Source organism: Oryza brachyantha, chromosome 3 (assembly GCF_000231095.2).
Source record: "Oryza brachyantha chromosome 3, ObraRS2, whole genome shotgun sequence".
Taxonomy (NCBI): domain Eukaryota; kingdom Viridiplantae; phylum Streptophyta; class Magnoliopsida; order Poales; family Poaceae; genus Oryza; species Oryza brachyantha.
Window position 1 is genome coordinate 1,891,346 of NC_023165.2, and position 21,982 is coordinate 1,913,327.

The 21,982-nt window shown below is 43.8% G+C and overlaps 3 protein-coding genes and 1 long non-coding RNA gene across 5 annotated transcripts; 2 read left to right on the top strand and 2 right to left on the bottom strand.

Annotated features, from left to right (window-relative positions):
* The first annotated feature begins 2,610 nt into the window (after positions 1-2,610).
* On the top strand, positions 2,611-4,490 carry LOC102721343 (noroxomaritidine synthase-like). The gene has a single exon (XM_040521552.1). It carries the CDS (start codon positions 2,704-2,706, stop codon positions 4,297-4,299), a length of 1,596 nt encoding a protein of 531 aa, XP_040377486.1. The 5' UTR covers positions 2,611-2,703; the 3' UTR covers positions 4,300-4,490.
* An 837-nt stretch (positions 4,491-5,327) lies between these two features.
* On the bottom strand, positions 5,328-8,085 carry LOC102721623 (plasmodesmata-located protein 2-like). The gene is made up of 3 exons (XM_006649319.3): positions 6,982-8,085; positions 5,959-6,066; positions 5,328-5,806 (listed from the first exon to the last, which is right to left on the bottom strand). The coding sequence occupies exons 1-3, from the start codon at positions 7,718-7,720 to the stop codon at positions 5,799-5,801; spliced, it is 855 nt and encodes a 284-aa protein (XP_006649382.1). The 5' UTR covers positions 7,721-8,085; the 3' UTR covers positions 5,328-5,798.
* A 5,381-nt stretch (positions 8,086-13,466) lies between these two features.
* Positions 13,467-16,053, bottom strand: LOC107303852. Of its 2 annotated transcripts, XR_001549819.2 has the most exons (4): positions 15,380-16,053; positions 15,116-15,232; positions 14,478-14,690; positions 13,467-13,738 (listed from the first exon to the last, which is right to left on the bottom strand). It is a non-coding gene; the product is annotated as an uncharacterized LOC107303852 (long non-coding RNA). The 2 variants fall into 2 exon arrangements; XR_001549820.2 differs by lacking the exon at positions 15,116-15,232.
* A 2,774-nt stretch (positions 16,054-18,827) lies between these two features.
* LOC102721906 lies at positions 18,828-20,548 on the top strand. Its single transcript, XM_006649320.3, has 3 exons — positions 18,828-19,739; positions 19,839-20,011; positions 20,102-20,548. Exons 1-3 carry the CDS (start codon positions 19,053-19,055, stop codon positions 20,244-20,246), a joined length of 1,005 nt encoding a protein of 334 aa, XP_006649383.1. The 5' UTR covers positions 18,828-19,052; the 3' UTR covers positions 20,247-20,548.
* Positions 20,549-21,982: the final 1,434 nt, after the last annotated feature.

Consider the following 21,982-nt stretch of genomic DNA (forward strand, 5'->3'; position numbering starts at 1 on the left):
AATATAAAAACTAGAAAGTCAGCTCCAAATTTAATATTAAAATTTTAAATAAAAGTAATAGTGAAAAGATGAGGCCCCAATGCATACTTTGTTAAACAAAACGTTTTAGTTTTTGAAACATTTTAAAAAATTTCCTATATTATACTATTACACAACAAAATAATATTAGAGATAAATAGATGAAACATCTCGAGAAGTGAAGTGCAACATTAAAAAAATAAAAAAAAGGTGAACACTATCAAAATCAAGTTGAAACGTTTTTCTGCTATGTATAAAACATCGTGTTTCAACTATTGAAACAACAGATAGTATTGTAACAATAAAAAACAAGACTAGTTCGATTTAGACTACTGCAGATTATCACCGTGGATTAGCTAGTTTGACCAAGGAGAAACAGATAGCTCAAAACAAATGGTGTCCAGTTAGTAAATTGCACTTTTTTTTACCACCTTTAATCAACCAAGTTTTAATTTGAACCACCGCCGTTAAACTATCTTTTTTTTTACTTTGTACCGGATAAGTTTGCTATTGCATTGGACCACATCCAAACAACTTTTGTCATGTCTACCCTCTATTTCAACAAATAGACTATATATAGATATGAGTTTATCCATGTACTAGTGTTAGTGCATTTGAGTTTTATTGATGTGTATCGAAAAGATTCTCTAGGATGGTCTAAACTACGACAATGATAAATTTACTCGGTCTAAAGCAAAAGGAAGAGATTAAGGGTGTTCCATTCTAAAGTGAAACTTGTATAATAAAAGATGTCCAAAGTACAATTTGCTCACTTTTTGAGAATGCGTACTTTTCAAAGTATGGAGAAGATAATTCGTTTCGGTAATCTGAAAAGAACATGACCTTAACAACAGTATCGTAGTTGAAACATTTCGCTCACAGATGAAACATCATTAGTTCGAACAATTGAAATTTGCAAGCATATCAGTACAGATAAGACTTCGTTGTTGGACGAAGACCGTGATTTGGAGGCCGTCTGATATTTCTCCCCGTAAATTGGACACTCGACAAACAACTCTACCTCATATTATTAGATATGAAACCGGGATATCTCAAAAGGCACAGCGGTAAGTGTGCGTAGTTTTAGCGGTGCTTTTTTATCGTTCTTAAAAAATATTTTAAGGTATTAAAATTTTTAGGGTAAAATTTCGTTACCTTAAGATATATGATATGTAGTACACTAAGATACTAAAATTTTACACTATAATATATTAAATTGTTTTTTAAAGACGGTAAAAAAACTATTTTAGCGTGTTGATTCAAGATCGATGTCACATTTTTCTTCTTAATTTTTCGACATCAAATCTCCAAATATTTTATCTCCATCTTTTTTTATTAGATTTGGAACAGGGAAACGCCACAATGAACACTAGTATCTTGTACCCAAGGAAAGCAAATCACAGCCATGCATACCTAAGAGCTTTGATGATGTTCAATTAAGCACATACGAAGTGCCACATAAGAGCAGCCTAAAGAGCTCTGACAATGTTCGTTCCTGTTTGGTGGTGTTGGTTACACGATGGACGCTCACGAAACTCACGACTCGTGGTGCCGTGCCGGTGGGAAATCGATTCTGTTCTCTGACTTGGTTTACATACGAACCCAACTGCATCTTTTGTAGCGCTAAAGTACGATCATTTCTCGATTTCTGCGTTTATGTTTTCTCACATTTAGTTTTTAAACTTTATAGTAGTTATCGTTTACACCATTAGATATCTAATAAAAAGTCAGATAATCTTTCTTTGATCATTTTTCATGCATAAAAAAATAGGTCCACCCGGTGATCAAATGTTTGAAAATTTTAATTCCATTAGTCAAATTCGGTCCTACTAGAAAGACGTGCATGGAAGTTAAAAATGCCATACACGTCATCCCACGTGTACATGTTTCACAGAAAAACAAAAAATCAAACGTGTGATCAATAGCAAAAGTGTACGTAAAAAAATACAACCCAACGTATCCATAACCCACGTAAAAGTGTACACTCCATCCCTGCTGGTGGTGGCTCCAACGACCGTGCCGTTGCCGGCTGGAGCCAACATATCGTGTGGACTAGCTCGCCGGTCAGGCAAGCAGTCGGTGAGCGGTCAGCAAAAGTATGGTCCTCGAATTGCAGGAGAGTGAGCTATTGGTACGGGCGATTAATCATACACGCCCCATGCTTACAAATAAATTGCCGATGTCTTACAGCGACCCACATTATTCTCGTCGCATAACATTGCTATTGCAGTTGCAGGCACACCCTCCGGGACACAACTGCAAGCATGACCTACCCAGTCATCGTTCATCTATATCACGTATTGCATGTGTATAGGATGGATTAGAGGCTAATTAATTACGATGCATGGCTGAACCCATGCACGCATGCTACCTACCACTGTTGATGCCATAATTTTGCTAATGGCGCCATCCAGGATATCACTATGCAGAGATAATAGAGACGTGCAAATGATCGAGCAGCATCTTCAGATCATCATGGCCAATGGTTCTGTTAACTGTTGGGAGAGATAGCTAGCATTGATTGATTTTGTGCCATCGACGACGGCGGCATGATGTGATGCACCTTGGACGCGCGTATATAAGCACCGCCACATCCCATGAGCCATAGCTCCTCATACAAACTGTTGAACACACGTACTGCACTATAGATGGATCGATAGATAGATAGATAGATACGTTGGTGAGATGGATTTGTTCAATTTGCTCTTCGTCTTGCAGCTTCTCCTGTCAGCAGCGTGCGTGCTCGTTGTCTGCTACCGTTACCATCGCCTGAAATCCATGAAAAAATGTAGCTTAGGGGTTGTCCAGTGGCCTATCGTCGGCGTGCTCCCGGCCATCGTCGCCAACATGCACCGGCTCCTCGACGGCGTGACCTTCCTGCTGGCCTCGTCGCAGCTCAACTTCCAGTGCCGCTTCTGGCTCGCCGGATTCCGGTTCTTCGTCACCTGCGACCCGGACAACGTGCGCCACATCTTCACGTCCAACTTCGACAACTACCCCAAGGGCGACGTGTTCGCGGAGATGTTCGACGTCCTCGGCGGCGGCATCTTCAACACCGACGGCGAGCGGTGGCGGCGGCAGCGGAACAAGGCCCAGATGCTCATGACCACGCCGCGGTTCCGCGCCTTCGTGGCGCGCTCCAGCCTCGACAAGGTGGAGAAGGGCCTCCTGCCGTTCCTCGCCCACGTCGCCGACGCCGGGAGGACGTGCGACCTGCAGGACGTGTTCACGCGGTGGTCGCTCGACGCGACGTGCCACCTGGTGTTCGGCGTCGACCCGGGATGCCTGGACGTCGGCTTGCCGGAGGTCCCGTTCGCGCGGGCGATGGACGACGCGTTGCGGACGATCTTTCTCCGCCACACCATGCCGGTGTCGTGCTGGAAGACGATGAGATGGCTAGGGATAGGGCACGAGAAGAGGAACGCCGAGGCGCGGCGGACGATCGAGAGCTTCGTCGCTTCGGCCATCGAGAAACACCGAGCCGACGACGGCAGGTGCAGGCAAGGAGGCGACAAGCTGCCGGTCGCCGACTTGCTGTCGTCCTTCCTCTGCGACGACGAGATCGCGGCGGGCAGCGCCGACTCCGACTCCGACGTGCACATCAGGGACATGGCGATGAACCTCCTCGTCGCCGGCCGCGACACCACCAGCTCGGCGCTCTCGTGGTTCTTCTACCTCGTCTCCACGAACCCGCGCGTCGAGCAGAAGCTCCTGCAAGAACTGGCCCCCATTGCTTCCCGCAAGCTGCAGCCGCAGCAGGGGCGGCTCTTCCCGGGCAGCAACGGCGGCATGGTGACGTTCGACGCGAGCGAGGTGAGGAACCTCCTGTACCTCCACGCGGCCCTGTGCGAGGCCATGAGGCTGTACCCGCCGGTGCCCCTGGAGCACAAGGCGGCGGTCGCCGCCGACGTGCTGCCGAGCGGGCACGAGGTGATGGCCGGCGACAAGGTGCTGGTGTTCTACTACTCCATGGGGAGGATGAAGCGGGTGTGGGGCAAGGACTGCAGGGAGTTCAGGCCGGAGCGGTGGATCACGGAGGACGGCAAGCTGCGGTACGTGCCGTCGAACAAGTTCGTCGCCTTCAACTCCGGCCCGAGGACGTGCCTCGGCAAGGAGATGGCGCTGGTGCAGATGAAGGTGACGGCGGCGGCCATGGCGTGGAACTTCGCCGTGGAGGTGGTGCCGGGGCACGTCGTGGAGCCGAGGCTGTCCATCATCCTCCACATGAAGAATGGCCTCTTGGTCAGGGTCAAGAGAAGAGAGCCAGTGATGAACAGCTAAAAAAGCACTAAGCTAGTAGCTAAAACTGCCTTATTTAAGTGTGATCACTATACTTTTTTACATGCTGTACAGGGTTTAATTTATGTTGGTGTCGTGGTGGTGCTTCATATATAGAGCCCTAAAAAGAATCTGCACATTGATTGCATCAGAATTGTAATCCGAGTCACTCAATGATACTACGAATTTAATAACTTGGGGTGTGTGTCATATGATTGTGTCATGTCTTGAGATTAGGAGATGCTACTTGCTATATATGGCGACGCCCATATCTTAGCACAGTGTTAAGGTTGATTGCATTCATGCGTGATGGCCCATTCAGTTCACTTGCACGTACGTACCACGGCAAGCTCATTAATTGCGCTGCCTCCAAGCCCATGATATCTGAATGGGCCCAAACTGTTTGGCCTACAAACTTTAAGGGCTTGGACTCGAGAATGGGCTCAGTTGGGTTTTGAAAGGGCCCATTACCACCCCTCTAACCCCATCTACGGCCCAACCGAAAAGCCTGAAACATGTTTGTTCAACCATGTAGCCCAAAACTAACCATGAAACTAGTTTAAGTTATGGGCTGGCCACAATCGGCCCAATGTATTAAGGCACATGCTTAAGATGTTACCCGTAAGATTACTTTCCTACTGAGCAGATTAATAAAGAAAAGATCTGAATAGACAGTGAACAAGTGCAGAGCTGCCATGTTGTGTCAGATATTTTTATCGCAGCAAAAATGACAAATCTGACTATGCAGCATGCATTACACACTCTGTCAAACTCTTATCCATAGATCGGTTTCATCTGATATCAGCACATGTTCTAGAAGACAGCAGGGCATGATGATGTCAAACCATTTGACCCCTCCTTGATTACATGCCAGATCAGGCGCAATTTCTGAAGCCATGTCTGACAAGTACGACAACCATCTAACTACTGCACAGCTGTGTTGGTTTGAGGTCAGCAAAAGCTAGCACTGTAACAACAGATAATCTAGAGATTGCCAGTTCCCATAATCTAGAGTTAAAACCTGGTTCTTCTGGAGCAATACTACTATGAAACAATTTCATAAGCGTAAGAACCAATCAAGTCAGAGACTGAGAACCTGCAGCAGTGGCTGTCACTGCAAACCTTAAATCCTAAACCTAAATGTATTTCCTTTGGGGAAAGAATACAAGAGAATCGATGTACTGCTAGAGCCCTAAGCAAGAGAGGCAAAGGTGGTACAGCCCAAAGAGATAACCATCTACTTCCAATTAATCAGTGAACCAAAATAGATACTCCCCCAAAATGAGTCCCCTTTTCTGAACTACTAGGCACTACTACCTCCTTTACCCCTCTCTCATCATGCGAGGTGGCATGGCATCCCTCACATGGCCAGAGGAAGAAGAGCCAAAAAAACAATCCCCTCTGTATTCCACTCACCACCTTGAAGAAACAAACATCCAGACCCCTATCAAAATGCATACCATGCCCCAATGCCTTTTGTCCAGTTGCTCCATGCGCATCCATCAATAATCTGCAAGCAAAAGAAGAGCCAGAAACGCGCACAGATTTTTCGTAAGAGGAACAGAAGGCAGGCACCAGAAGAGGAAGCAATGGTAGCTGCAAATTGAATAGCCGATTGGAGAGATGGTGGCTGCTGAGCGCCATGTGATTCCACTAACTCACCCTCCTTCTTCTTGACCAGGCTCCTGGCGAAAAGCAAGCATATGACCACGAAACCCAGACCTACAGCTCCACCGAGAACAATGGCTACAGTCTTTGCTGTCTGCTGCCCTGTTAAGCACAAGGAGAAGAGGAGAACCGATGGATCAAACTAGGCATACCACGTCTAATCATGGAGGCAATCATAGATGCATATCTCCATTAAGTCCAGGAAGAAAGGCAAAAGGTAGTGAACAACTTTTCTCAAAGCCTGAATATACAATTTGACAGATCGCATAAACTAGGAAGAACAGAAGCTGCACTAATCTACTGCCATAGTGCCATATAGTTCCCACGCAAAAAGCATGAACTGAGCTAACCGGTACACAAAACAAAGAATCCATAAAACAGAAGAGTAGGAGACTCACAAGTCACAATGCAAACAACAATGATACTTGTCTATCAATTCAGAAACTAACCAAACAAGAAAGGAACAAGATCATGCCACTATCTCCACCAGCCTTCAACTTTAACACGGGCAAGATACCCGCATAAATCCTACCTACCAGTACTGGACCATCTAAAGCTTGTAATCTAATTATACATAGAGCACCTGAGAGGGCACTAATCAGCACAATTTTGCCCAAACAATCAGAATCAACCAACAAAACAACCAAAAGGCACCACCCACAATCCCTATCAATCGATTCTCAGGGACAACTAAACAAAGAACCCTAGCAAGATCTCACCAACACACATACAAACAAATCCACCATGGAATGTTTCACATGCATAAGCAAGCCAGCCAGGCAAATCTTAAAAAGTTCACTACTTGATATACACAAAGCAATAAAATTTCCCAAATTCCTAAACCTGAATAATATATCCGCGACTTAATTAGATCACCGTCTTCTTTTTGGGGAATAATTAGACCACTCATCAAAACCGATCAACAAGCAATTGAATCATTAATGTAAGCAGCTAAGCATCAGATTGTAGGCACAGGCACAAATTCGTCGAGTGAACTAGGCGAGTGAAGAAACTGACCTCCGATGCCGCCGCCATGGGGTATGCCATGGGGGTAGTAGCTGTAGCTAATGTAGCACTTGTCAAGGTACACCTGGCCTGATGGCGCGCCCCCGCACTCGACCTCGACGTGCTGGACGGCCTGGGTGACGCACTGGCCGCAGTCCCCCGAGGAGAGGTCGCCCTCGCACTGCGCCATGGCGTACACCTGCTGGTAGCTGGTGGCGAAGAAGCCGCCGTTGCTCCCGGCGACGTTGCCCTCCAGCTGGGCGAAGGCGGTGTCGCGGCGCATCTCGAAGTCGGTGCCGCCGCCGCCGCCGGTGCCGCAGGTCTTGAACAGCATCTGAGTGCCGGACACCTGGGGGAACCCGGATATCTCGTAGAGCGCGAGGCAGCCGGTGAGCTGGACCCGCGCGGCGACGGAGGCGCCGCAGACGTCGGACCAGGAGGACATGGCGCGGGAGACGCAGGCGGCGCAGTCGGAGCCGGAGAGGTCGCCGCGGCACTGGAACAGGCCGAAGACGGAGGAGGTCGAGGAAGACGACGCCGAGGACGACGTCTTGTAGAACTTGGCGGAGGCGGACTGCGACGCGAGCGTGGAGGAGAGCGCCGCGACGGTCGGCGGCAGCGCGCCCCCGGGGAAGCTCTGGTTGGAGCACCCCTTGTAGACGAGAGCGTACAGGTCGGCGCAGGACACCGGCAGGACGACGACGATGGCGACGTGGAGCAGCAGCATCAGAAGCGCTCTCGGAACGCCCATCTCTGGATCTCTCGCCACCCTCACCTCCTCCCACTCCCACTCCCACCCTGTCGCTCTCCTCTCTCCGCACTCCACCAGTGTTCGTCAGGGCGGCGTCTCGAGTGTGCGTCGCGTGTGACACCCACTGGTTTTCTTCTCCTTTTCGCTCGGTTTCTTGCAAGTTTTTTGTTTTGGCCTTAATGTCGTTGCAGTTAATGATAAAAAGAGGAAAGCACAGAGTCCCAGTGCGAGCTCCCGAAGACCAAAGTTGTTGCAACATCTGATGCGCTCTTCGGTCTTCAGCTTTGCAGGTGGTAGCCGGTGATCAGTTTTGGTTGCGATTGCAACAGACATGATCAGGATTTGTGCTCTTCCATGGTTTATTATCCATGGACCTGCGTTGCTTGTAGGGAGCACTGCGATTAATGGACTGGTGAGTATCAGAGAAGAAATGTTGCTGTCCAGATAGGAACGTCAAAGCTTTTACTTAGTAATAATAAACACAAGGCTTATGGAGACGTGTCAATAGTTGACATATTTTAATAGACAGCAAAGAGAGCAATTTCGCTGAGATAAATCCTTATACTATAAGAGCATGCAAACAGCTCCTCCGAATTAGATACTATATTTAAATAACCATCATAAAAGATTCCTTTTCTATATCTGATTGTACTATAGGATCATCCATATTACGTACAACTATAGTTTATTAATATATATGTCAATTGAACATTTCATATTAATTATATAATATTTAAGAAATAGTCTTGCACACATACTTAGAGTAAGGAGAGAGTTCAGATGTATACCCGAGGCTATTGCCTATCTTGCATCTACTTTTCATTCTAATTGGCATCACACCCTTTAACGATATTGCTAGCTCTGGGACCGTGATGATTTTGTAGCAACGTAGGTTGACCTAATTTAGGGGTATTGCAATCGTCTAATTTACATCGGGTGACACCTATGATCACCCTACATGATTGCAAACAACATGAATTATGAAATTTGATGGAGTATGTAGCGACACGTTGAGCCTATTGCAGCACTTAGATACATGCTTAATTTATTAGGTGTGCATAGGTGAGGCCAAGTGACCATTGGCCACTACCAACGATATTGTCTATTGGTCTATACGGTAACAGCATCCCCAATAACTCATCTATCACATACTCTATTCTGAAAATAGAGGATGAAAACTATAAATTGAGCTCCAACGAAACGACTATTCTATCATCTCTTTCTAGATGACATCTATATTAGGAGAGAGAACATATATATTTGGATGATCTCTCTCCATTCTCCAAAGAGAAATAGAGGATATCATATGTATAATCTAATGGAGTACATAGAGATACGAAGGATGAAACTAGTTTAGATAATCATCTAAATAAAGATATGTATGACTAAATTTAGATAAGGTGTGGGATGTTCTAATGGGGTTTTGAAGTAGTGTACGCACGGTGTACCGACAAGTACAAGTGGGCCTGGGTTTGGGGCATTTTAGGTATGCATATTGCATCCTCTACATCTTGCGAGTTGCACACCGTTTTACTTACCACAATTCAAGACACTGTAGTGGCTAGAGTATGTATTCCCTGTTTAGGTAACTGTATCTGCATGTGCTTCTCTGAAACTTTTGTTGCATTTGCCTTGTGCCTTTTTTTCTTAATTGAAGCTGTATAATGGATCCTAGAGTTTATAAAAAGTTCATATACTAAAATTAGGCCAAAGAGAAGACAACAAATTTATAAATCAGCATATACTTATCTTATAAACCACATACCATGCATTAACGTATCAATTTAAGGTATAAATATATTTTTATGGACACTAATGTACTGTGAATGAATCTTGATTTTTTTTGTACAACTTCCAACAAATTAAATCAAACGGTTGAAATCTTTGTTGATAAAAAATTGCAATAGTAGTTAAAAACGATGGAGATATATACTATGAGGAAAGAGAGCATTTGTAGTCATTTTTACTCCATGTGAAATGGTATGCAGCTCTCCATGTGAAATGGTATGCAGCTTACACGTTCATGATCACAGAGAATCCCCATCCCCTTTCAGGAGGCCCATACCATTACAAGTTTACAACAGCTTATGCATTTCTTTAATCACGATCAGTGCTTATTAATACCAGGCGAAGATCTCTTTACGAAGACTAGTGTGGTTACTTTAGACTACTTGCAGAGCACCAAGGAAGCAAAGGAATTCGATTTGGTGAGAGTGGGGAATGAGACAGAACAGCAGAGATCGCCACACCATGTTTCCCCAGTTTTTATTTGCCACCATCTGACCTGACACTGCTAATACATGGAGGAGCCTTGATTCTCTTGGAATTAAGTGGTTGTTTCCTTCTGCATCTTCTAGTATAAAAAGATTTGCAGCAAGGAGAGGCAGCACTGCAGCGGATGAGGCCGGTGAGGTCCCAACTTTAGCATGCATGCAGCATGCTGAGGCTCTCAGGTTTGGAGCAGACGAGCAGCACCTCAGATGTAGGGGGAGGGGTGTTTTGGTCTGGATTTCCGCAGGCAAGCAGGGTTTCTAAAATCTCGCGGTTGACACCCGGGCGTGATAATGGTAATATCCCCGTAAACCCTACTAAATTTAAATAAATATTAAAAATAATTTAATTTTTTAATAAATTGTATTCTCTTTGTTTTAAAATGTAAGCATTTCTAGTATTTAAATATTATACCAAAATATAAGCATTTCTAGCATTTCTCACTCATTTTTTTTATTTTACCCACACATACCCTCGTGTCATCATTTATTACTTATTTATTAAAGGACCACAATCTTTTCTCCTCAAACTTATCAAACTTAATATATGCCAAACAACATAGAACTATTTGGGACGAAGATAGTATATGGTTTTTTGTGGTTTACCATAGTTGCTGCCAAGAGCAGGATTAGCCAGAGGCGTAGCCCTACCTAGTAGTAGAAGAACCCGGGTAAATTATTTGGGTGTTTCATAGAAAAAGGCGAATGACATATTTACGAATAAAAAATAATTATATATGTATTTTTAGCGATCTAAAAGCCAAGGTTGAAAAATAACCTTTGGTGAAAAAATCCTCAAAATCAACTCTAAATTTAAGGTTACAAATTCATATTCTAACTTATAAGTATAAACATAAGCGAAAATATATATCCCTGCTGATAAGTTGAAACAACTTGGTAGGGTTCGCTTGATAAGTTGAAACAACTTGGTAGGGTTCGCTTGGGAGTTGTAACCCTGTTCCTGGCGACAAGGGGAAGCATTGGGTTCTTAACACATGTAACAAATGCAATATCAAATTACATACACGGTTTAGCCCCTAATGAGGTTTTCAAGCAGATTATACACATTTTAACAAGGGTGGTTTCCGTTGGAGGGGTATTTGTTGAATCCTCACATGCGGGACCTGGCCTTGGTCACAGGCTTGGGTGTGCCTTACATGTATAGTGATAATGGTCACAGTCGGGTCCTACTCCGCAAAAGCAATTTTCCAATCGGAACCTCCTGCGCTCCTTTTTACCACTTGCATCCTTTGAGCAAAGTGAGAAACAGGCATCAAAGCACGAAACTTCCTCTCACTTTAATCTCCTTTCCCCTTTCCATGATTACTTCTCACCAGGGGCAACTGTGCTAGCTCAATCTTTTAACCCAACATAGATCTACTTCGAAATGTAAAACAGGCCTATCATTTTCTCTTTCGGCTAATCTCTCACTCTGTGGTGTAGAGCAGTACTTCATCAAAGATATTGATCGTCTAGGATAAAAATTTGTTCAGCCTTCTAATTCCAACCAATTATTTATTAAAATAAATTTATAAAATCTAATAAGTTTATGATATTGTGATAGTACTTCTCGAGCAAAATCTTGCCAGCTAATTCCATCGAGAGCGAAAACAGGATGATGGGGAACAGTGAAAGTTTCCAGTCTCAGCAGGAAGCTGCTGAGTCCGGTGAGGAGCCGGGATAGAAACTAAAAACAAAAGAAAAGAATACGACCTAATTCTTGTATTGTGTAAAGAAACCTGCTCCCCACAACAGTTTGATCTCGCCCCTGAATTCGCTGAAGAGCTGCAATGCCGAGCGCGAGCGATGGTCAAATAGCTCAAGAAATTATTGATTGTCAAAATTTTAAAAGTTTAACAATAGCTTCTAAACGGCAAATAGTTTTTTAGCGAATGTAGTATTTGCTAGTGCTCGTACTGAAGCAAGTTAAGGGGGTTATGCTGTCAGCTGGCGTGCGTGGTTACAGCATTTGTGGCTTACTTTATGGCAAATGAAACTTTCGCTACCTTCCAATGCACGTTTTTATAGATGTACCTTTCCACTAAACATTATCATTATACTTCGAGGCTTTGCCCACCAGTGGGACAAAACACTTCCACTTAAGACGTGTGAGTAGTATGCATTACTCCCGGAGACACATCTATGGCCAACACAATAAACGGGCCTACGACTAATTAATGATTTCTCCTAATGAGACTGTGTCTCCTGACACTGTAGCGCCACCAAATCAAGATGTTTGATGATTACAAAAATGAGCCAAATACTCTTCCATCTCATCCCAAAATAAGATTATTTTTGTATCATGTTGTTTACTCCAAAATAAGTTCAACTTTGAGGAATCATTGCATTGAAATATGTAAAAGTAAAGAATAAATGCATTTAAACTAGATAAAGTGAGAGAGAAGAGCATTAATATTTGGTAAAGCTAAGGATAGTAGATTTTTTTTTCTTCTATACTGATATACCATGATGGATGAAAAAAAATAAAGTTATTTTAGCACGGACAAATTAGCAAGCAAAAATGCAGTAAGCAGTGGCATAGAGAGGGATGGGCAGAGCATTGGGTTATCTTTTGGCTTTTTCATTAAAAAAAAGCTAAATGTCATATTGCAAATGAAACATAATTTGCAGATAAATTTTTTATATAGTATTCTTTAATGATCTAAAAGTAAAAGCCGAAAAACAAACTACGATAAGAAAACCTCAAAAATCAACTCAATAATTTAAAATTCAAATTTTAGCTTGTATAAGCAGAAGCATAAACAAAATAACGATAGACTGCATACCTCGCGAATGGGCATAGGCCAAAAGAAACGAAGATTCATATATGCATATAAGCAGTACTAAGGATTTGCTCCAACTCTGCCGATATGGCGGCATGACCCACACACCAAGTGCGCCCTGGAGATTTCAGGATTCCCTCATCACTGAAAGATTGAACGAGTAGGTGAAAAGCGAGGAAATGTGAGCAGGCAGAGCATTACTGTCCTGAGACTCCTCACTATGAGAACATTTATTAAGCCTTTCCTCAGTTAAAAGATCCGGGCACCATGAATTGCCTCCACCCTCCAGGCTCCTGAGGATGATGATGACTGAGTTGATCCTGCTTGATGAGACCCATATTCTGATGATCATGACTGCTTTTCACCCTGAACAACAGTTCATTGGTCTTTCAATGCGATTCAGACTTCAGAGCGCCGCTCACGGCAACAACGACGGATGTACGGATGCTTTTGAAGGGGTTGCAAACTTGCAACGGAGTCTGAGGGCTTGTTTAGTTAAAAAAAAATTCCCAAAAATATTACATCGAATCTTTGAATATCTAAATGAAGCATTAAACATAGATAAATCAAAAAACTAATTGCACATTTATGTGAGAAATCGTGAGACGAATTTTTTAAGATTAATTAGTCCATGATTAGCCATAAATACTACAGTAACCAATATATACTAATGACGATATAATTAGGCTCAAAAGATTCGTCTCGCGGTTTTCAGATGAGCTGTAAAATTCGTTTTTTTATTCGTATCCAAAAACCCCTTCTGACATCCGGTAACCATCCAATGTGACATTAGTGCCAAAAATTTTTTGCCATCTAACACCCCTCGTACTTTGATCACATCAAAGATTCGTCCCATTGACTACTGAACATTAAGGATTCGTCCCATTGACTGCTGAACCCAGTCGTTGGCAAATGCCAGATATCAATACTCCAGATACATGCTGATTCTGTGAAAAGAAGAATCCCTACAGAACGTAAAGAAAAGATTCTTAACATTAATATCCTGCAGGCATAACAGCTGCGAGAGTAGGTGGATGGTAAAAAAAAAACATCCAAACATCTGTTTATTTGGTTATTCCTATTTTTATTTGGATGATCATCTAAAACAGTTTCATTCTCTATATCTTTTTTACTCCAGCAGATCATCAATATATGACATTCTCCATATTTCTTTGAGGATGGAGAGAACATCTAAATATAGAGTTTTTCTCTTTAAATATGGATGACATCTAAAAATAGAGGATAAAATAGATGTTCTGTTAGAGCTCAATCGTTAACTTTTATCCTCTATTTTTGGAATAATTAACTTTTTGTCACTCTAAGAAATAGTGCTAACATAATTTGTCACTGGGCCCATATGTCATAGACACATGAGGACCCATATGTCATAGACAGCAGGTGGCAAATATATTAGGTGTTATTTCTAAGAGTGATAAAAAGTTAAATCTCCCTCTATTTTTTAGATAGAGAATGGGATAGATGAACTGTTGGGATCTCTTACATACGCATACTACCATGGATTCTAGTGGTACATGCTACATGAACTTTCCATTTGGCATATTTCAACTTCTGGTTCAAGTGTTTAGCATCCAATGCTCCTCTCGTTTGAATTTTCTAATCAGACAGATCATGTAGTTAACAAAAAGAAACGTGCCCACATCTTATAGAGATAAGTTATCTTCGAGCATGTATTAATGTATATACCTGGAATGTTACGCCTCAGTTAATATTTTGCATGAAGATTCTCTGGCTCTTCCATTCCCTTTGCAACTTGAATGGATAGTTTAGCATTCAGTGTCTTCAGGCCCAAAAGATACAAAGGATCAAGTTCGTGGGATCAAACCACACACACACACAAAATTGCATCTGGCAAAGGTTTTCCAAGTTTTCAATATTCAATAAGAGAGTCCACTTGTCCTGCTCATTCACAGATGCACAGAAAAGGAACCGTTAGTAGAAACTCTCTTCGGTCCAGACAGCATCTTTGCTAGTGGCAACATGCTCGCGATAGGACAACGATTATAAGTACAAACCATTAGATTCTTTAACTATCACAGCAGTAACGTTTCATGTTTTTAGTGACATGAATGAACATAAGAAAACAAATGCACGGGAAAGAACAGAACTACAGAAGCTATCAGACTTGAGCAGAGGAAAACTTCCGCAAGAGAACGAGACAAATTGATGGTACAAAAAAGCATGGAAAACACTGCAACTTTGCAAAATAACAATTTGAAACTTCTCCAGAGAGTCCAATTTTCAGTGAAATATATGAAAGGACGAGATGCACAGGAAGGCCAGAGAGCCAGAGTATAGTTTTCAAAATGCACAAGAAACAATACCATTGTGACGAAAGAACAGAACTACGCTATACACAATGGGAAGTGCGAGTTTGATGAAAAATATGAAATGCAAATACTCCGGGTGAAGTGGTGAAACCAAAGTCCACGACAGCAAGCCTGCACCGCATTAACATACAAAGAGATTGAAATGACTTGGGGCTCAGAATATAGAATTTAAAGTCTTAATATCAAATGAGAGAAGAATAAATTCAGAGCTATCAAGACTGCATTCCAAATAATCAGGTTCTGATCATCAGTCATTACCCAACTCCTGGGACACATGATGACAAGCATTGAAACCACATTGCGCACGCATGAATCCCGCTATTACACAACCCATACAACTTTTGAGCGCATCTTGATTAATACTGAAAGAGACTATCTAGATTCGAGCCCATTTTGCAAGATGTCAGAGGGGGTACCAATGAGCAAATAGGCAACAGGGATTTCGTCGAACAGGTAGCGGGCTGTGTCAGGCGAACGGGATCGGGATCAAGACTGAAGGGTGACAAGCAACGAGGCAGGAGGATGTAAATTCGAAGGGAGTGGCGTGTAAATGAATCTCGACGGAAGGCGGCACGGGCATGGAGCGGAAGAAGGAGAAGAGAAAGCCGTCGTCGAGGAGGGACGAGGGCATGCCGAGGAGGCGGAGGAGGAGCGGCATGGCGGATGAGGGTGAAGACGGCGATATCGAGGCGAGGGATGAGGTGAACGAGGCGGCGCTAGGGCGGGAACGGAGGCGGAAGAGAGAAGCGGAGCAAGGCGGGTAGCGGGAGAGCAAGAGGAAGTGGATGTAGACTGTAGCCGGTGCGGTAAGAGGAAGAGGTCCTGGTGACGCCCGCCTGTCGGAGCCGCCGCCGGAGGCCGAGGCCGCGGCGCCGGCGCTCGTAGCGCGGCCGCTGCGTCGGCGAGAGGATTTGGGAGATGGCGATTTCCAGAAGATTTCGGAGCGGCGCTGTGGACTGGGCCGCGTGGAGGGGAGGCTATTGGGCTTGATGTGTCGTTGTGTGGAGATCTGGTTCGTCGGTTTTATGCTCGGGCCGTACTGGGCTGAGGAGACTCTTTTGGTTTATAGGCCCAGCTAGTATGTGTAGTACACATGGATCGGTTTCTTTGGGCAACTACACTTTGTCTATAGGAATTTTTTGAATTTTTGATTTTATTTATTAAATATTTTACAAATTTATTTTGCATTTGAAAAATTTACAAAACTAACCTCCTGCCGTCCTCTAGTAGGACGGAATGCTGACGTGACAAACGACCAACTGGTCGGGAGGGACGGCCGGCAACAACACGTAGAGCCATTTTGCATTTAGCCCCTTTCCGTTTTCTGTAAAAGCGTCAAGGGGGTAAATACAAAATAGCCATGCGTGCCCCGGGAAATTTTCGCAATTGAACCATGGTTTGATACATATATGTCTAACATATGTAATTGGGTCAGTGATCATCATCTCTCTTCTATCTAGAAAGACCACAGGTCGAATCTCCACTGGAGCACAATGGGCAAAAATTGAAGAAAAATATGCTCAACCTCTAGTCTCCAGGACAGAATAGAGTGGAAAGGAGCTAAATGTAAAATGGTCCGACGTGCCGTTGTCGGACGCCCATCCCGGCCGGGTGGCCATTTGACACGTTAGTATTCCATCCTCCTAGAGGGCGGCATGAGATAGTTATGTGAATTTTTGAAATACAGAATTATATTTAATAAATAAAATTCAAAATCCATTGCTTTTAGTGCCTTTATATATAAATCAAACACAGGTGACTAATGATCCAATATAATTTTATGAGTACATTTATGATGGGATATTTTTACTTACTAACAAAAAAATCTAAAAAATAGGAGATGGAGAAAAAGGTAACCATAACAATTTTTGCTATGTTGTAAAACTTTTAGTCCAAGTAAGATTTATATAGTACACCCTCCATATTTTTATGTATGACACCGTTGACTTTTAGAATCACGTTTGACCATTCGTCTTATTCAAAATTTATATCCAAATATACAAAATTATAATGCATAATTAAAGTTTCTATAATAATAAATCATATTATAACAAAATAACTAAAAATTATATATATTTTTTAAATAAGACGAATGGTCAAACATGGACCTAAAAGTCAACGATGTTATATAAAAAAATATGGAGAGAGTAATGATTAATCTATGGGTAGGGCTCAATGATGAATTTATTATCTTGGCACAAACAAGAGAGTATGGGTAGGGCTAAAACAAAATAGGGTGTCAATCATTTGTTTTCTCATATTGAGTTGTTGCGGAGCTTAGATTTGAACTGACGGGTGTACATGTGATAAAAATAGATATTATATATTTAAAAAGTTTTTCAAACTGGGTTTATGAGCACCCTCCATATAGGTATCTTTGTCATTGTATGAAAGGGTAAAGATGATATTATTTTGTAATGATAAAATTAGTCTTTAAACATGGTTATGGTTATAGGCAGAGGCAAAAACACAAAATTCCTAAGCCTAGTACTCAATGACTGAGTATATATTTTTTCTCAATAAATTTTAACAAAAGCTTAGTACCATTCTAATGCATTTTTTCAAACAAGCGTGAAGCTTAAATCTAAGCTGTCTCAGGCCTGGTTTTCCTGGTTATGTGCTTATGGCTTATAGCAAAACATATTTGTTATACATATAAGAATTTCACGCTAAAACTATGGGTTGGGTTCGGCAGACACGAGTGTTCATTTATCACTGATCAGTTCTATTGCCCACGCACGTGAGGCTTCCCAATTTAAAAAAAAAAGAAAGAATCCGAAACCAAAACAAACAGTGACCATACATTTGCACTCATACGTGTACCTCCAATCATAGTCGCCATGGACACGTGCCCCGCGCGATACACGGCAGGAGCTTCCACACCTCCACAATGGCACAACCCCAGGCTTCGTACACGCCCAGCTCCAACGGCAGCAGATTCCGCTAGTCCTAGCAGAGTTTCATCAACTTCACAACACGAGGCACCAACGATCTCTCCTTTTCTCCGGCGAAAAATCACGGGAGAACAACCCAAACAAGTCTCGTTTAGTTTTTAATTTTTTTTCTCAAAAACATTACATTAAATCTTTAAACACATAAACAGAGTATTAATTATAGATAAAACAAAAAACCAATTGCACACTTACAGGAGAAATCGTGAGATAAATATTTTAAGTCTAATTAGTCCGTAATTAGTCATAAGTGTTATAGTAACACATGTGCTAATAACAAATTAATTAGGCTTAAAAGATTCGTCTCGTGTTCAGACGAGCTATTAAATTTATTTTTTTATTTATGTCTAAAAACTTATTTTGATATATACTCAAACGTTCTATACAATACTAAAAATTTTCTTTCCGCGAAGTAAACTGGGCCTTAACAACGCAAGACAAGGCACCAACGAGGCAACGGTCTCTCCTTTTCTCCGCCGAAAAATCACGTGAGAACAACCCGAAGTCGCTCTCTCGACCACGCGGTCCGCACGGTAGTGCGGCGGAGCCGCCGTGCGGCTCCCCACACAAAAGCGCAAAACAACACAAGAGCCGTCGTCGATGGCCGATGGGTGGAGCACTGGAAAGGGGGTGGCCTACACCGTACACGTAACATGCGGCCGTCGAGCCCCTCCAATCCGGAGCCGCGTCTCCCCCCCACACCACACCACAACACCACCCGCGCGACGCGACGTGACGCGTCCACCCCCACCCTACGCGGGCGGGGGGCCGTGGAGGCATGGCGGCTCCCCTGCGCGGCGCGACACGGACTCGGCGCGTCAGGCCAAAACGCCTCCCCTTCCCCGATGCTCACCGTGGTTAATTTGAGCCAAACACAACTGCTTCTTCTATTCTATCTCCAGTTAGTAGCAGCAAGCCACAGCAACGGAGGAGCAACCGGGGTTCTTGTGGGAGAGGGAATTCTGGTAGGGTGAGCTGACATGCTTGCGAGGAGCGCGTCCACGCCGGTTCTGGGGGCGCTGCTCCCGTCCGGGAGCCACTCGCCGGCCGTGTCCTCACCGGCCGTCCACTTCTTCGGCGACTCGTCGCCGACGGTTCCGCACCTCGCGCCGGTCTTCTCCTGCCGACTCACGCCAGGCGGCTCCGACGTCCACGGCCGCTCCCTCGGTGGCCTGCGCCGCGCTTGCTCGGATGGGAACCTCGCCGCTCTAGGCGCCGGCGGGGATGACCACCACCACCATCAGCTCCCGCCGTCCGCCAAGTGCGCGCCGCGCTCCAAGCCGGCGGCGCTCGAGACGATCCAGTCGTTCACGCAACGCGACGGCGCTTCCACGGACGAGGAGGAGGAGGACGACGACGACGACGAAAGCGCGGAGCAAGATCTCAGCTTTGGGAACTTCCGGTTCAGCGGCAGCAGCACGTTCGCGCAGGAGCACCCGCTGTTCCTCGCCAGAGGCCTCGGGATCGACCGCCTCGGCTCCGGCTTGCTGAGCGCCGACGGCGGCGGCAGTGGCATCGGCGGTTCCGGCGGCGGCGGCGGCAGTTACCTGGTGACCTCCGACAACGGAGGGAATCGCTCCGACATCGAGATGCATTACAGGAAGATGATCGAGGAAGATCCATGCAACGGCCTGTTCTTGAGAAACTACGCACAGTTCCTGTATCAGGTAAATCCACCACGCTCCATTAGTCCATTTCTTCAAATTTCCAGCACAGATTTGGTAATCATTCCAATGTCTCACCTGCAAATGCAATCAATCGGGTAGATCAAAGGGGACAGCCGGAGGGCGGAGGAGTACTACTCCCGCGCCATCCTCGCCGACCCGAACGACGGCGAGCTCCTGTCGGAGTACGCCAAGCTGGTCTGGGACGTGCACGGCGACGAGGAGCGCGCCTCCAGCTACTTCGAGCGGGCAGCCAAGGCGTCCCCGCAGAACAGGTTCGCTCCCCTCCCCTTCCCACACAAGCTCCCATTCCTTCCCTGAATCCATCAATGGCTGCACCATTGTGATCTTCTTCTCTGCTGCAGTCACGTTCTCGCGGCGCACGCAGCGTTCTTGTGGGACACGGACGACGGCGACGGGCCGGAGGGGAGCAGCAGCAGCGAGGCGCTGGGCTACGCTGGGTTTGCTGCGGCGGCGGCTCACTCGTCCTTGGCTTCCGCGACGACCTGAGCACTGTTGTTTGTCTCTGAAACTACTGTAGCACGTGGTAGATTGGTAGGTTCGCGTTCATTTCAGTGAGTAGTTTTAAGCTTCCCAATAATTGGAGCGCTAAATGGCTGGTCCAGTATGTCTGTACAACTGCTGTTTTAATCACCAAGCGGAATCACGTTTGTGGTATCTGAATTCTGCGGCCCTGATCTCAGCTTCGTGTCAATGTAACATGTTAACCTATTCCTACCAGGGTCACTTCACTTCCATGCTGCATTCTGGGTGGTCCGCGAAATCCTAGGCTGGAAGAAAAGGCCTGGCCCATTTTCTCTTCGTCATTTTGACCCAATGGGCCAGCCTAGAATGAGAAGATTACTAGGCTATGTTATCTAGGCTTTGGATAATTAACTGGGGTAGTCTAGGACTGGGCTTTTTGACATTTTTTTTCCTTTTCCACGTTAAAAGGGTCACATTTGTGGACTGGCCGAAAGGGCTCGGGGTTAACCTGGGCCTTTTGTCCCGCAAGTCTAGATGACAAAAATTTATTCGACTCATAGCGGGCTTGGGCTTCAAATCTGCTTACAAAGTTCGACCTACCTACCTCGATAAATTTTATGGCATCGCGACTGCTCATTCAGAATTCAGTTTTGATACAGATCTTCGTGTATTTTATTTTACTAAAATTATACTAATGCAACTATAATACTAATATAACTGCAATAAAATAGCATTTTTTATAAAGGCCGAAGCCCAACTTTTCAATAAAGCCAGAAAACATTACATCAAACCGGTTTTACAAGGCACCGCATCAAAACGTAAAGAACAAATTCGTCTAGCTCCACACTATCACGAAGATAAAATAGCATATAATTACAATATAACTAATGTGAAATTATACTTTAACTTGCTTAAAAGTTACTACCTCCGTCCCTTTGAACTACAAGGATGTACTTATTAAGAACGAAGGTAATATTCACATACAAGTTATATATCAGTTGTATTTGTAATTGCATATTAGTTATATTTTGATTACTATAATTATATTATAGTTACATTCATATGATTTTAGTGAAAAAAATCACGTGGGAGATATATAGGTAGTCCCTCAACCTCAAGACAAAGTTAAACATTACTGGTGACCGGTGCTAAAGAAATTTTTGCTACTCATGCTCATGAGATCCGTTTAAAAATAAAATGTGAAACACTAACAGTAATCTTTTTTCAGCAAAAATGTCACCGGCAGTTTGCCGCACTGCACAGACTAAAAAGTCGTCGAGACTAACTGCACACACTAAAAAGTTGTCGAGACTAAGGGGCTGTTTAGATCATGGACTTTTTGGTAGTTTTTGCCATATCGGATATTTGTATATTAATTAGGAGTATTATATATAGACGAATAACAAAATTAATTACATAAATACAGACTATTTCATTAGATAATTTTGTTAAGCCTAATTAATCCATGATTAGCAAATATTTAATGTAGCATCACATTTGCTAATCATGGACTAATTAGGCTCAATAGATTTGTCTCGCGAAATAGTCCAGAGAATAAGATGAATTTTTATTAATAATCTATATTTAATACATCTCATTAGTGTTCAAACATTTAATACGACAGAAACTTAAAAAAAAGTTGATTGGAACCAAACAGTTACTAATATTGACATGCATCTTTTCCCCGGCCGTTCGTGGAGGCTGATCGTGTTACGGCCGTTATAGTGTGATCTCTTCCATTTGCAGACGGGCCGGCATGG

Bases quoted from the DNA above. Each gene is read 5' to 3' on its own strand.
- LOC102721343 (XM_040521552.1), top strand. From the start codon at position 2,704: ATGGATTTGTTCAATTTGCTCTTCGTCTTGCAGCTTCTCCTGTCAGCA.
- LOC102721906 (XM_006649320.3), top strand. From the start codon at position 19,053: ATGCTTGCGAGGAGCGCGTCCACGCCGGTTCTGGGGGCGCTGCTCCCG. The intron at 19,740-19,838 runs GTAAATCCACCA...TCAATCGGGTAG, and splicing joins ACGCACAGTTCCTGTATCAG to ATCAAAGGGGACAGCCGGAG. The intron at 20,012-20,101 runs GTTCGCTCCCCT...TCTCTGCTGCAG, and splicing joins AAGGCGTCCCCGCAGAACAG to TCACGTTCTCGCGGCGCACG.
- LOC102721623 (XM_006649319.3), bottom strand. From the start codon at position 7,720: ATGGGCGTTCCGAGAGCGCTTCTGATGCTGCTGCTCCACGTCGCCATC. The intron at 6,067-6,981 runs GTCAGTTTCTTC...TGTGCTTAACAG, and splicing joins CCATGGCGGCGGCATCGGAG to GGCAGCAGACAGCAAAGACT.